This window comes from Lontra canadensis, unplaced genomic scaffold, assembly GCF_010015895.1.
Source record: "Lontra canadensis isolate GAN:19392208 unplaced genomic scaffold, GSC_riverotter_1.0 scaffold16, whole genome shotgun sequence".
Lineage (NCBI taxonomy): Eukaryota > Metazoa > Chordata > Mammalia > Carnivora > Mustelidae > Lontra > Lontra canadensis.
This window is the reverse complement of record NW_022631010.1, coordinates 13,113,413-13,126,002: the sequence shown is the minus strand read 5'-3', so window position 1 is coordinate 13,126,002 and position 12,590 is coordinate 13,113,413. Positions and strand designations below refer to the sequence as shown.

At 41.8% G+C, this 12,590-nt stretch overlaps 1 protein-coding gene across 1 annotated transcript in view; it reads right to left on the bottom strand.

The window, feature by feature from the left end:
* Window positions 1-12,590, bottom strand: part of SLX4IP (SLX4 interacting protein) — a 190,535-nt gene that overhangs the window by 7,561 nt on the left and 170,384 nt on the right. Inside the window, 1 exon segment of the mRNA XM_032859187.1 lies at window positions 12,032-12,120. Within this exon segment, the coding sequence (XP_032715078.1) occupies window positions 12,032-12,120 (89 nt within the window).

Below are 12,590 nucleotides of genomic sequence, written 5' to 3'. Positions count from 1 at the left end.
GAAGATGAGGAGGATTCAGGAAAGGAGGTCATGAGGGAACAAAGTCTTTCACTGAAAGTGACAACCACGTCAAATGTGCTGAGCAATTAGGAGTGAGAACTGACCAATGGAAGGTGACTTGACAAAGGCTCTTTTTTGGTGGAGTGGGACCCAAAGCCTGTTTGGGATGGATGGGTTCAAGAGTGAAGTGGAGACAGAGTAGAAACCAGTGATCTCCAGCAGGAATATAACATGTGCTGTACATGTAACTTTAAATTTTCCATAGACCATGAAAAAAGTACAAGAAAATTGGTGAAATCAGATTTCAATAATATATATTTTTTAGCCCAATATATAAAATGTTACCATTACAACATGTAATATAAAAATGTTGAGATATTTTATATTTTTATATACCAAGTCTCCAGAATCTGGTACATATCTGACATGAACAGGACATCACTCCTGACTTGCCACATTTCCAATGCTCCATGGCCCAACGTGGTCATGCGGGGCCAGTGTAGGGTCAGTCACTTTTGAAGGTGTTATTCCCACACTCCAGGGCCCTCACTTGACATGGACAGACAGCATGGCCTTCAGTGCCATTATTCAGTTGACAAACGGGGCTTCTGTCGGGAGAATCTTGCTTCAGCTTTCAAGCAGTAGGCTGTAGGCCCTGGGACATGAGTAGTAACCTAGGTTGGAACTGCCGGGGAAGGTTCTGGGGCCATGAGACCAGACTGCAGGTCGCTCGAGGAGCCCGTGGGTGCACCCCACCATCGCAGTGCAGCCACCAGTGGGGTGCTCCCAGCACCCCTCAGAGCTACATTTAGAAGGGATGACAGGAGCTATCCCACCACACTCTTATTTCCAGAACTGCAGAATATCCTGCCTGATAGGGAGGCAATAACAGGAGAAGGCAGGAAAAAAGGCTTTTCAATGCCATTAAGGTTTTTCTCACAGTAGTACTTATGCAGTAATGTGGTACTCTCAGGCTCTATCTTCTTTAGAGATCTAATTTCTTATGGTCATGTATGTGAGTTTCCTCTGATTGTTTCAGTCAGTCCTAAATGAAAATAATTCATAACCCAACCAGAGTATTTTAAATGGAGGTAACTCATAGTAAAATATTAGGACACGTAGTTTTATGTCACATTCAAAATGTTACCATGTCTGAATTCTTTGTGATCACATATCTCCCGAGTTTGAGCAAATCAGGTTAACACTCCTGGGAGGGGAAGGGGAACACAGTGAAGTAGGAGATGGAAGCCAATGTCTGGTAGTCATGGGTTGCTTGTGCCGGAGCCCATCTCTCAACTCTCTGATTGGTGGGTTTCTCATCTGTCCTTCAGGACTGTTTGGGAAATTTAAATGCAGCAAGCTATATGAAGCACACTTTAGAAACTGGAAAGTGCTAAACACATTTTCTTGACATGACTGTAAAAAGAAAACTTGGTGCCTACAGAAACCATACAGGGTCTTTGAAAACGCAAGCCTGCCTTGCATTTGTAGAGAACTTACACCACTAAAGTCCTTTTCCCCACATCTCATTGGAGCTTTACTGAGTTACTTAGCAGGCAGGTATTGTCCCTATTTGAACAATGAGACCCAAGAGATTAAGTGTGCTTTTAGCTAGGGGCAGAACTGAGAGGAGAAGGCCTCTGTCGAGTGCTTGCTGCACTGTGCCCAGTGGGTCAGCTGCCATCATAGTCAGAGATGTGACTTGTAGTCACATAGTCCTTGGGTCTAGCCCCCACCTAGTCTCTTCCTTGCAGTGAGCTCTAGACAAGCTACTTATCTTTCCTGAACACCAGTTTCCTCATCTAGAAAAGAGGAATAAGAATATCTCTAATGGTGGACACTCATTCATTTCCTGGAAATAATACTCAGATTTTGCCTCTAGTCCCTACCCAATATCCATGCATTTCAGGAGGCCTTGTCTCTACACCAGACTCCAGAAGTAGGCCCATGACCCTATCCAGGCCAATCAGAGTACTGAATTTATGTGTCTCAAAGAGATGCATGAGCTGCAGGTGGCCTGGGAAGAGGCCTGCTCTCTGTTCCCATGGGCTGGAGCTACCAGAGCCAACCACCACATACAGGCTGAAGAATGAAGCCAACACTGTGGAAGGCAGAGCCAGAGGATGTGAGAAATAGTCATGATGATATTCTTTGTGCTTCTGGTCAACAACCCATACCTGAAGTCTGGACTTTACAGGCACATGAGCCAAAAACCTTCCTTTTTTGCTAAGCCATTTTGAGTTGGCCTTCCTGTCCCTTGAAAACTAAAAGGTTCAAGACTGATACAATCTCTTCTCAGGTTTGTTGCATTGAATAAGTTATTGTATGTGACAGCTCCCTGCCAACAATACAAGTTTTTTTGCAAACAATAAAAGCGGAGTAAAAGTAATATATTATCAACTTATTTGGGCAGCAAATAATAGTATTAAAGTATAAGCCTAGACCACTTTCGATTCTTCATAACTCTGTGATAAGGCAGAAAGGTTATTCTTGAACTTTAGTGTGATGCCCATTGATTTTTAAGAGCATCAGCATTCTGAAATGTGACATGCTAGGGAAGGTTGAGTCACTTATAGAAAAGCAGGCCCAACACAGCACAAATTCCGACAACGACCACAATCTTAGACCATGATGCACTGTGACTATACAGAAGCCACATGTCTTAAAATGAGGAAGAGGTGTCCCTTTCCCAAATTTCACTTTTAATATTTTCTTAAATTATTTGATAATGAATAAGTCATGGAAATAAAAAGGGTAAAACAGGTGGGATGGAGTACTAATGAATAATTAAAAGAATGTATAGAAACTACAGATAGATAGATATACCTATATCTGTATCTATATCTATATATAGACACAAAGGAACCGAAGCAAAAAAGAGGTCAAATGAAAGGGCAAAGGGTATCTCATGAATTCCACCATAAAATGAAATCATCTTCTCCTAAGATGATAAGGATGGAAGACATCTGTACTGAGATACCACAGACAAAGCAGTTAACGTAGGGACTAGCACCAAGCGAGTCCTCATGGGACAACCAAGAGGAGGACATGACCTTCCCCATTTCAGAGATGAGGAAACTGATGCCCTATGAGGCCAAGTCATCTATCCAATTCCCACAGTGAAGGATAAACCTTTTGCTTCACTGTGTTTCTCTGGGCCAAGTCCCTCTTCCAAAGCCTCCTTTTCTCTGCCTTCCTGTGAAAGGACCGATCTCTAGGGGAAAGTGGAGCACAGCCTTGCTGATGCCACTGCCTGGGTCAGTAGCAAACACTGTAGGTTTTTTCTTGTTTTTGTTTTTAATAAAAATTTTTAAGTTTTCTTTTATTCTGAACTGATGACCATGAACCTGCCTTGTGTATATCTAGGGAAGTACCAATAAATTGTTGCAAAGAATGTTAACCTGAAAATGAAATCAGTAAAAAAAAAAAAATCAAGGAAGTTATTTTGCAGGAAGTACAAATTTCACAGGGATTTTCCAGTTTACATTCACCTAACCCTTGAGAACCCAAAAATAAATCCCACGCACCCCTAGGCCCCACTGTCGAGCCTCTGGCACCATACAAGCATGATGAAACTCGGATGCTTTAAAAAATTTGTAGGTTTGGGACCTGTGCTTCTTAATGATGGGGAGTTTGTTGACCACTCTGAGGACTGAATGAAAGCTATTTAACTTTGGTTAGTAAAATATTTTTTAAAGAAGCTAAAAATTTCTTTTTCTTTAAATTTTAGGGAATTTATGAATTACAGGTTAATAGTGCCCAGTTTAAAAGCAGAAGGGAAATATCTGTGAAAAAATAGAGAAACTTAATGGGAACTTTCTCAGGCGGGATACCCCATTCTAAATTAATTCCTCTCACAGAGATCTGTGGTTGAAAAATGCCAACACCTGCTAGGAAGGTTGCTAGCCCTTCATTCAGGTTGATGACTTTTTTCCCCTCACATGTCCCATGGCTCAGTGTGTGGGCCTGGACAGGATGGGAGAAGAGCCAGGTGGGTAAATGTATATCCAGCCACACAAGAGGTAGTGCCAGCCAGAAGAGGGCCCATGGTACCCCGTGACACCAGTGGGAATAAGACAGAAGAGCCAGAGAGAAGACATCACAGATGACTGTCTTGTTTCAAAATTCTGAGTGCTCAGAGCTGGCTCTCTGCCCAGGGACGCAGAAGGAACAGCTCTTCCCATTTCTCTTGAACACAGACAGCAAGACCCCCTTTCCAAGACTCCCATCTCATGACAGTAACAGCTTCTGTGAACTAGTCTGGGAATCTCACCCCATTTATGACATGGTTTCCTTGGGAAAATGAGTACTGAATTCTAAATCATCCGCTTACTGAATGAACTTTCTAAACATAATCCTCTCGCATGTCAAACTCTGTGCCATCACTGTGGGTGTTCAAAAGAATGTAAGAACTTTTACAGATTTGGGCCTGAGAAGTCTGTGGACTCCCAATTCCTGTGTAGGTCAGAGAAGACACTGGGCCTTTCCTCCAAAGCCGTATCTCCTCATGAGTCTACTGGCAGCTGCTGGAAATGAAAGGCATTCTAGCTGGTGGTTTCTGGCTCTCCTCCTCCTCTGGATGTTGATTAACAGAGCTCCCACTGAAGGTCACGAGTTTATGCTCTTATTGTAGTCCTTCTTCACCACTGACTTGCTGGCTAAATGGGAGTTTATCACTTACCTTTTTGGTACCTCTCTTTTTATAGCTGCAAAATGAAGCTGGGCTGACAAGTGGAGACCAAAAAATGAGGGTGTTGAGTTTCTTGGGAAAATAGTATGTGCAGATGGACATTACCATTTCCATCGGGCAGGGTAAGATATACAGCAATCTGCTAATCTGGTGTTAATGATGTTTAAATTAACTCCTCTTCAGGGAAGAATGGAAACAGTAATGATAATTAATATTGGATAAGTACTTATTAAGTCTAGAAGACATTTTTATATTCACTATCTCACTTGATCCTTAGTAAAACTTGGCAAGGTCTGTATAATAGGCATCACTTTTACCTCTGCTTATCAAGACAGGGGACCAACACTCCGAAAAGCCAGATGACTTGTCCAAGGTCATCCAGGGAGTGAGAGAGGCAGTGGTCAAAGCCAGATGTTTTAATTTCAAGTTTGATCTCTTTTCTACTTTTTCTATTCCCTGTCCTGTTTTTCCCAATTCAATCTATCATCTAACTGGTCATCAAAGGAAGATTCTAGGTCTGCACTATGAAGAATAAGCACAAAGGATGAGAGGACCCAGAGACATCCTATTCTTGCTTATTCTATCTAACTAGTCTAACTTAGATATGTCCTATTTCAGCTTATCCTGCCTATCCTAGTCTCATTCAGCAAAGGGCAGGCTCCTTTTTTTTTGTTTTTCTTGAAGATTTTATTCATTTATTTGAGAGAGAAAGAAAGAGCAAGAGAGAGCACATGTGGGAGGGTGGGGAGAGGGAGAAGCAGGCTCCCTGCTGAGCAAGGAGCAGGATATGGGACTCAATCCCAGGACTCCGGGATCATGACCTGAACTGAAGGCAGATGTTCAACTGACTGAGCCACCCAGGTGCCCAAAAGGGCAGGTTCCTTATGGGTGCTAGAGACAGGGGAGCACGAACCATCTCTTTCACAAACACTGCTGGCTAATCATTGGAGAGAATTTTATTATTAGGAAAGGAGAATGAAACCTCAGGTTACTGTAACATATAATCAAAGGATAATCTTTTTTCTTAATTAATTTATTTACTTTAGAAAGAGAGAGTACATGTACGTGCCAGCAGCAGGCAGAGCTCAGAGGGAGGGAGTGGGAGGGGGAAAAACATCTCAGCAGACTCTGTGCGGAGTGCTGAGCACAACGTGGGCCAATCCCATGACCCCGAGATCACAACCCGAGCTGAAATCACAATTTGGACACTCAACCAACTGGCCCACCCAGGCACTGCAAGGACAGTTAATCTTTTAAAAAATGATGTGTGTTAAGGAGGGCACGTGTTGGGATGAGCACTGGGTGTTAAACACAACTGGTGAATCTCTGAACAACAAGAACTCATGATGTACTATATGTTGGCTAACTGGACATAATGAAAAATAAAAAGAAATACAATAAAAAATTAAAAAAAAAATTTTTTTCTCGGGCACCTGAGTGGCTGAGTGGGTTAGGCCTCTGCCTTCAACTCAGGTCATGATCTCAGGGTCCTGGGATTGAGCCCCGCATTGGGCTCTCTGCTTGGTGGGGAGCCTGCTTCCTCCTCTCTCTCTCTGCCTGCCTCTCTGCCTTCTTGTGATCTCTGTCAAATAAATAAATAAAATCTTTAAAAAAAAAAAAAACAATTTTTCTCACCTGAGAAAAATTTATCTTCTTCATCACAGTTCGGAAAAACTATTCGAGACAGACCAACCGACCTAGAATATCTTATCCCCACCACCAGCCATTACGACACTGCACCTGCCAGTCCATATTATAAGTGCAGGTGTGTGATGGCTGCTATAGTTTCTGACTGAATCCAAACAGCCCATCTGTAGGCTCTGCTGAGGGCGTGGCCCTAATCTGTTCCTCAACGATCTGGTGACCATGTTCTGACCCTGAGCACTGGCCACAGGTGACTGGAAGAGGAGAGGACAGTCAGCCTAGGGATGCAGAAGGCAAGATGGTGGCCATTGGAGTTGTCCTGCTGCTACATGGTCAAGAGGAGAGCCTGGTCCCCAGAGAAGCCTCCTGCTTGTGTGCACACCAAAAGTGAAGCCTCATTGGTATAGGCAGACTGAGCACGTTTATCCCTTAAACCCAAAACTACAATTATCACAACACTGATCAACATACAGAATAAAAACCACCTCACATTACAAACTAAAACAGATTCCACAAAAACACAAGAAAACATAAAGAAATATTTGTCTAACTCTGAAAACCAAAACACCAAGATAATCAAAGGCAGAAATCATTACGGAAACCATAAAATTGAGGACATACATATCTATCACACAGCAATGTCATGTAATTGAAAGGTAAATGATAAATTCACTAAAAGTTAACTTTCGTTACTATGCAAGAAGTTTTTAAACAGGAGTTTGTGAAATACAAAAATACCAACAGAAAAATGGACACAAACACACAATTCACAAATGAATGGGTCCTGGCTAAAATAAGTACACAGTGACCTCAGCTATCAAGTATCAAGTATGGAGGGGGACAGACTAGGTCATCAACAGAGGCTGTCTTTAGGTTGGGAGTTGTGGATAATTTTTACTTACTTTGTTTATATTTGGATTCTAGAGTTTTTGTACAATGAACATGGACAATTTTGGTAAGCAGTTATTAAGTAAAAAACTAAGTTCAGAACACTGTGGGAAATGTGAAATATGGGAACAACCTCTTCCCCCTCAAGGAACTTTTCCTAGCGCTATAGGAATCTTTGCTTAATGGCTTCCAAGTAATCTACCATTAGCATTGTTTAGGAAATACAATAAGATGAGAAGAATGGATTCTTAAAAAGCTTATGACACTTCATGAAAAACCTAGGAAAAAATCTACTACTTACTTAATTTTTTGATACAAAAAAAGTTCTTTTCTTGAATGATCTGATTTATAGTTAGGCAGACGTTCCCTCATAAAACTAGTCCTGTCAATAAGGGTGCAAAGTTAATGCACAAACTGTTAAGTAGTTTATTTCTTCTAAAAATGGATGGTCTGAAATGTTTGTTTCTTTATATATTCTTTTTATCTTTCCTAAAATAAAATGTAGCTCTACCCCCACTTTTTTTTCTTTTAACACAACTTTTAAATCTACAAATAAGGTTCTCTTTTGTATGAAATTATTTTACGGTTGTTATTTTGCTACATTTTCATCTGTTTCCTTAGACAGAAATTCAGTGTGAGAAAGGATTTCTGAGATCATTTGATACCCTTCCCCTTGACTGAGATGAGGGCTAAGGCCCACAGAGGTTCAATTATGACAGCCAAGCTAAAAATAACCCCGGCTAGCATAATTTATTGCTTCTTCAGACTCGTTCTCTTGTCAATTTTATACTCATAAACTAGCAGAATTCTTTGCCATTACACAGTAGTTTGACTCACGTGTTCAGTTTAGTGCTTAAACAGCGTCTCCCATCGGAGACGGGATCATACCAGTGATCGTCCTCCAAGCTGATGCTACAGCAACAGCCTAGCACATAGGGCCTGGTGACTGGGGTCCATCTGCAGAACCTTGATGGCTACTGTCACAACTTGGCCCCAATCTCAATGGAGCATGAGGCAGAGAACTCAAAATCTTCATTATATACCCACTTTGAGGCAGCCCTGGGGTTTTACATGCCATTTTTAATTTCCGAAGGAATCACAGACTTTTACAGCTTCGGTTTAAAAGTTAGAAAGTAATTTAGAATTTGGGGCTTTCTTCTGAATAGCAGAGGATCCAAGTGTACCATTAAGATGCAGAATGGATACATCTTTAAGAAAAAGGGAAGCTCTATTTGAATTACTTTTTTTTTTTTTTGAGGTCACCAGGGTAACCTTCAGTACCCCTGATTTGGCAGACTACAAGCTCCTTGAAGGCAGACTACAAGCTCCACTTTCTTTCTTTCTTTTTTCTTTTTTTTTTTATTCTGTTTCCCCAGTGCCTACCCAAGCTCCTGGCACAGAGCCAGCACCCAGCAAATTACGTTCAAGTGTGATGGGTAGAACAGATGGGAAGGATTTCCAAAGGGTAGAAGTACCTGTAACCAATGCTTTGAGATAATAGCTTTGTTCTGACCCTGAAATGTCCCAGATATATACGGAGTTCTATTTACACAATAAAGTTATTACATTGTAAAGTAATTACTTTGGTGATTATTGGCTATTCACTTTAATAAAAAAAAATACAAATAATAAATAATTTTTAATTTCCCAAAGCCCCAGAGTTTTACCTCTGAGGGAAAAAAAAACAGCCTCGATAGAGGGAACTGGGTTTGTAAATACATGACAATATCATTGAAATGGACTATAACTGAGTGCCATCAAAATTTACTTTATGCTCTTTGTACTTCTCAGGAAAAACAAAGGTAAGGGAGAATAGACGGCACAAAACAAAACAAAAGGTAAAAACCCTCAAAAAGACTTCCTAGCTCCATTCCTAGCAATAGGTCAAACACTGAGGCTACAAGGGCCTTGAGATTTCTTATGAGAAACTGTAGTAAGAAAAATACAGTGACTCATCTCATAATAATGCCCTTTCTTCCCAAAGCACACATCCCAATTCCCACATCCCCAGCACATGGGCACTTGGTGCAGAGCTGTCGCAACCCGGAGCATCTCCGGGCACTAACGCCCCGCGGGGGGGTGGGGGCGACAGCAATGCCAACGCTGGGGTAACAGACCTCCCTGGTGTTGGGGGAGGGCACGAGGGGGTGGCATGGCTACACCTGCTCTGCCCTCCAAGGGAGGGAGATTACTCCCTTTGTACCACTGGATCTGGAACAGCAGTCCTTTTGTGTAGCCACCTTCAGGAACCGGGGCACTACGTGCAGCCGGCTTCCTCCAATACAGGCTGGAAGACGCCCCTTGGCAGAGCAGTTCTGAACAGGCACTCCCAGCTTTCCTAACCAACTGTCATTTAGACACTGAGGAACCAAAAAGAAAAAAGAAAAAAGGAGGAGGAAGAAGGAAAGGAATCCGCTACTCGAGGCACAAGCTGGGTGCCCAGGCTGTTTGTTGTCTGGGTACTGGCTTACTCCCCCATCACTTTGGGGGCCATGGCAGACTGAGTACAGTAAACACTTAGAGGAACCTTGCTGATGTTTATTGACAAAAACGCATCTCCAATACGGCTATTTAGGAAGCCGATTTCCCAGTCCTTCCCAGCCCAGTCAGACATTCCTGGAGAATAACCACCAACGGAAATGAGATGGATCCTGCCCTTTGGCAAATATCAGTGTGAAGGGATGAAGATGTCAAGGCTTTTCAGAAGTTCAAGGAATATGCACACAAGAGCCAGGTATCACTGGCTTTGGGCATTTGAAGTACATAACGAGGAGTATGCCTGCCTTCTCTGAGACAGAAGGCAATTCTGAGAAGGAAGGATGGTTTACTGAGCCTCACGTGGCTGAGACAGGTAGGCTCTGCAGAGGTCCAACATCAGTGAGGCGAGAGCTCCAAGGCACCTGCGGTGGAAGACCATGTTTTTGGCCTGATGGGCAATTTGCAGGAGGGCCCTGGGTAAGCCTGGATAGTTCACCATTTCTAGGGACAACAAGCTTAAGGAAGTGGTGGACTGGGGGCCTGAAAGGAGAAAGGGGTGCACAGAGCCTGTGTCCAGGGAGGGACCTGGTTAGCGGTGCTACATGTTAGCTGACTCCCGTGTGCGTGGCTGGGAAGCGTATGTTCCTGAAGGCATAGTCAGAGGTGTGGGAGTGGAGCGGCAGCAGAGCCAGAGACGGAGCACATCCGCAGAGAGTCACTGAAAACAATGAAGGACCCTGGTGATAGGAACTCTGATAGCGTTAATCACTACAAGTCACAACGTACTGAGGATAAGAAAACTGAACGGGCTTATGTAAAAGGCTGAGACTAGTCAACTCCTCAGAATGAAAACTTAACATTTAGGAAGTCCTCCAGATTACAGGATTTCTATGACAGCAGTTATAGAAAACTCAGATCCATATAAAGACCAGTGCCCCGAAGGAGGATAGTATTTCATTTGTATTGAAATGTTTTAACTCAGCCTTAATCATTTAAGATATAAAGTATTAATATTACATATCATAAAAGATCTAATTTCTTCTGTATTCCATCTGAAGCAGTGACACTTCCTGGTACAGTTAACTGTTTTCTTAAACCACAGATCAATTTCTTCACTGCTCTGAGAATCAGTTAAGTTGTATTATCGTTGTTTACCAACAATGTTACTACTTTAGTATTTATTAATTTACTAAGACAACTCTAACATCCTGGGAACATTTCAAAGAATACACTTTGAATACTTTTTGCCAAATTCGCTTCATTTATGCCATTTAATTGATACATGAAGAAATAAGGGTCCCAATGGCTTTTCCAAAGAGATCATCTGCTCCAAACAAAAGCTTGTCTGCTCTCTACTTTCCCCAAGACCCTATTCACCCTTCTAGCATTTACTTAAGATGAGCTAAGAAGCTGGTTTTAGACCATGTGGCCCAAATTTCACATTTCATATAGATTAAAAAATAATAAACATAAGGAGTCATCTAATATCCCCAAAAATTATTTTAGAAGCATAACAATCATGTCATACTTCATGTCCAGGTTTCGTGTCTGCTAGATTTTTCTCCTCTTTGTTAAAGTTCAAGTAATATATCCAAAAATATGAAAAAAATTTATACAGCGGTAAGTTTAGATTGTGGACTGTGGCTGCAGCGCAACACACACACACACACACACACACACACACACACACCAAGTAGACTCTCTTAAGTGTGTATGTTATGCTTAAAAGACAAAGCTCAAAGCTACCATAGTGTGGATAAGTTTTCTCTATTTATCTGCACTGAGAACTCCAACGAAACACAAATGAAACAAGGACCTGATGAGGCTTGAGACTAAGCCTGAGAAAAGAGACAGAAAACAAGCCCTATCAGCAAAGAAACAACACACTGGGGAAAAGTACTGATTCTCATGAAAATGTCAGTGATTCACCACGGAATAAAATTCAAAAGCCACTGACCCCAATGAAAGCTTCTAGCGGAAACATGTGGATTTTGCTTCATTTCACTGAAAGACTTTGCTTTATCTCATTTGAATATTATCATAAGCATCATCACAGTTTTTGTGATATGTTGCTTTCTCATGTAAAATTGATGTGGAAAAGATATGGTTGATCAAACTAAATTTTCAACGGGTCTTCAGAACAAGAAAATAAAAGCAAATAAACCAAAACACATCAGTTAGTATTACCATGCAATAGGTAGGACATTTTTCATCCCCTAAAACATGCACTGAATGCTGGGTAGCCAAATGATAACTGAAGACAGCAATTTTTCAATTTTTACGGTAAATTGTCTTTAAGCGGACTTATTTACAGGATGTTTTTGTACATACCAATTCTTCATTCTGACTTGCCAAAAGATCACGACTGAATGAAAGCTGACTTACACAGACCACAAATCTGTCAGGAAATACACGGAGCTCTGCACAAAATGAAGAAAATAAAATTACTAAAGGCATCAAAAATCTATGACCAGAGAAATGCTTGGTCCCAGAATTTTCTGTTCTAGTCATAAGTATGTATGTATAAGACACATGTCTCTTCTCCTCACCTTTCAGTGTTTGCACTCAGCAGGGCGGGGCAAGTACAGAGCTCTGGGGAGCACCCAGGAGGCTGCAAATTGGTCCACCTGAGCCCCTGGACCATTATATTGTATCCCATGAAACCCCCAGGCAGGGCCCTTGCAGCCCTCCCCCTGTGTCAGTTTGCTGTTCTCTGACCAGAACTCACATTTGGGAAATAGGATCAACGTTCTCTAATGAGTGTGCAGATTTATACAGGAGGAAGAGGAAGATAGAAGATAAAATCTGAAAACTCATTGACATTCTAACTAATTGCTTTAATTGTCATCTCTTTGGTCATCTGGTCTTAGATCCATCCCCTAAACTGGAG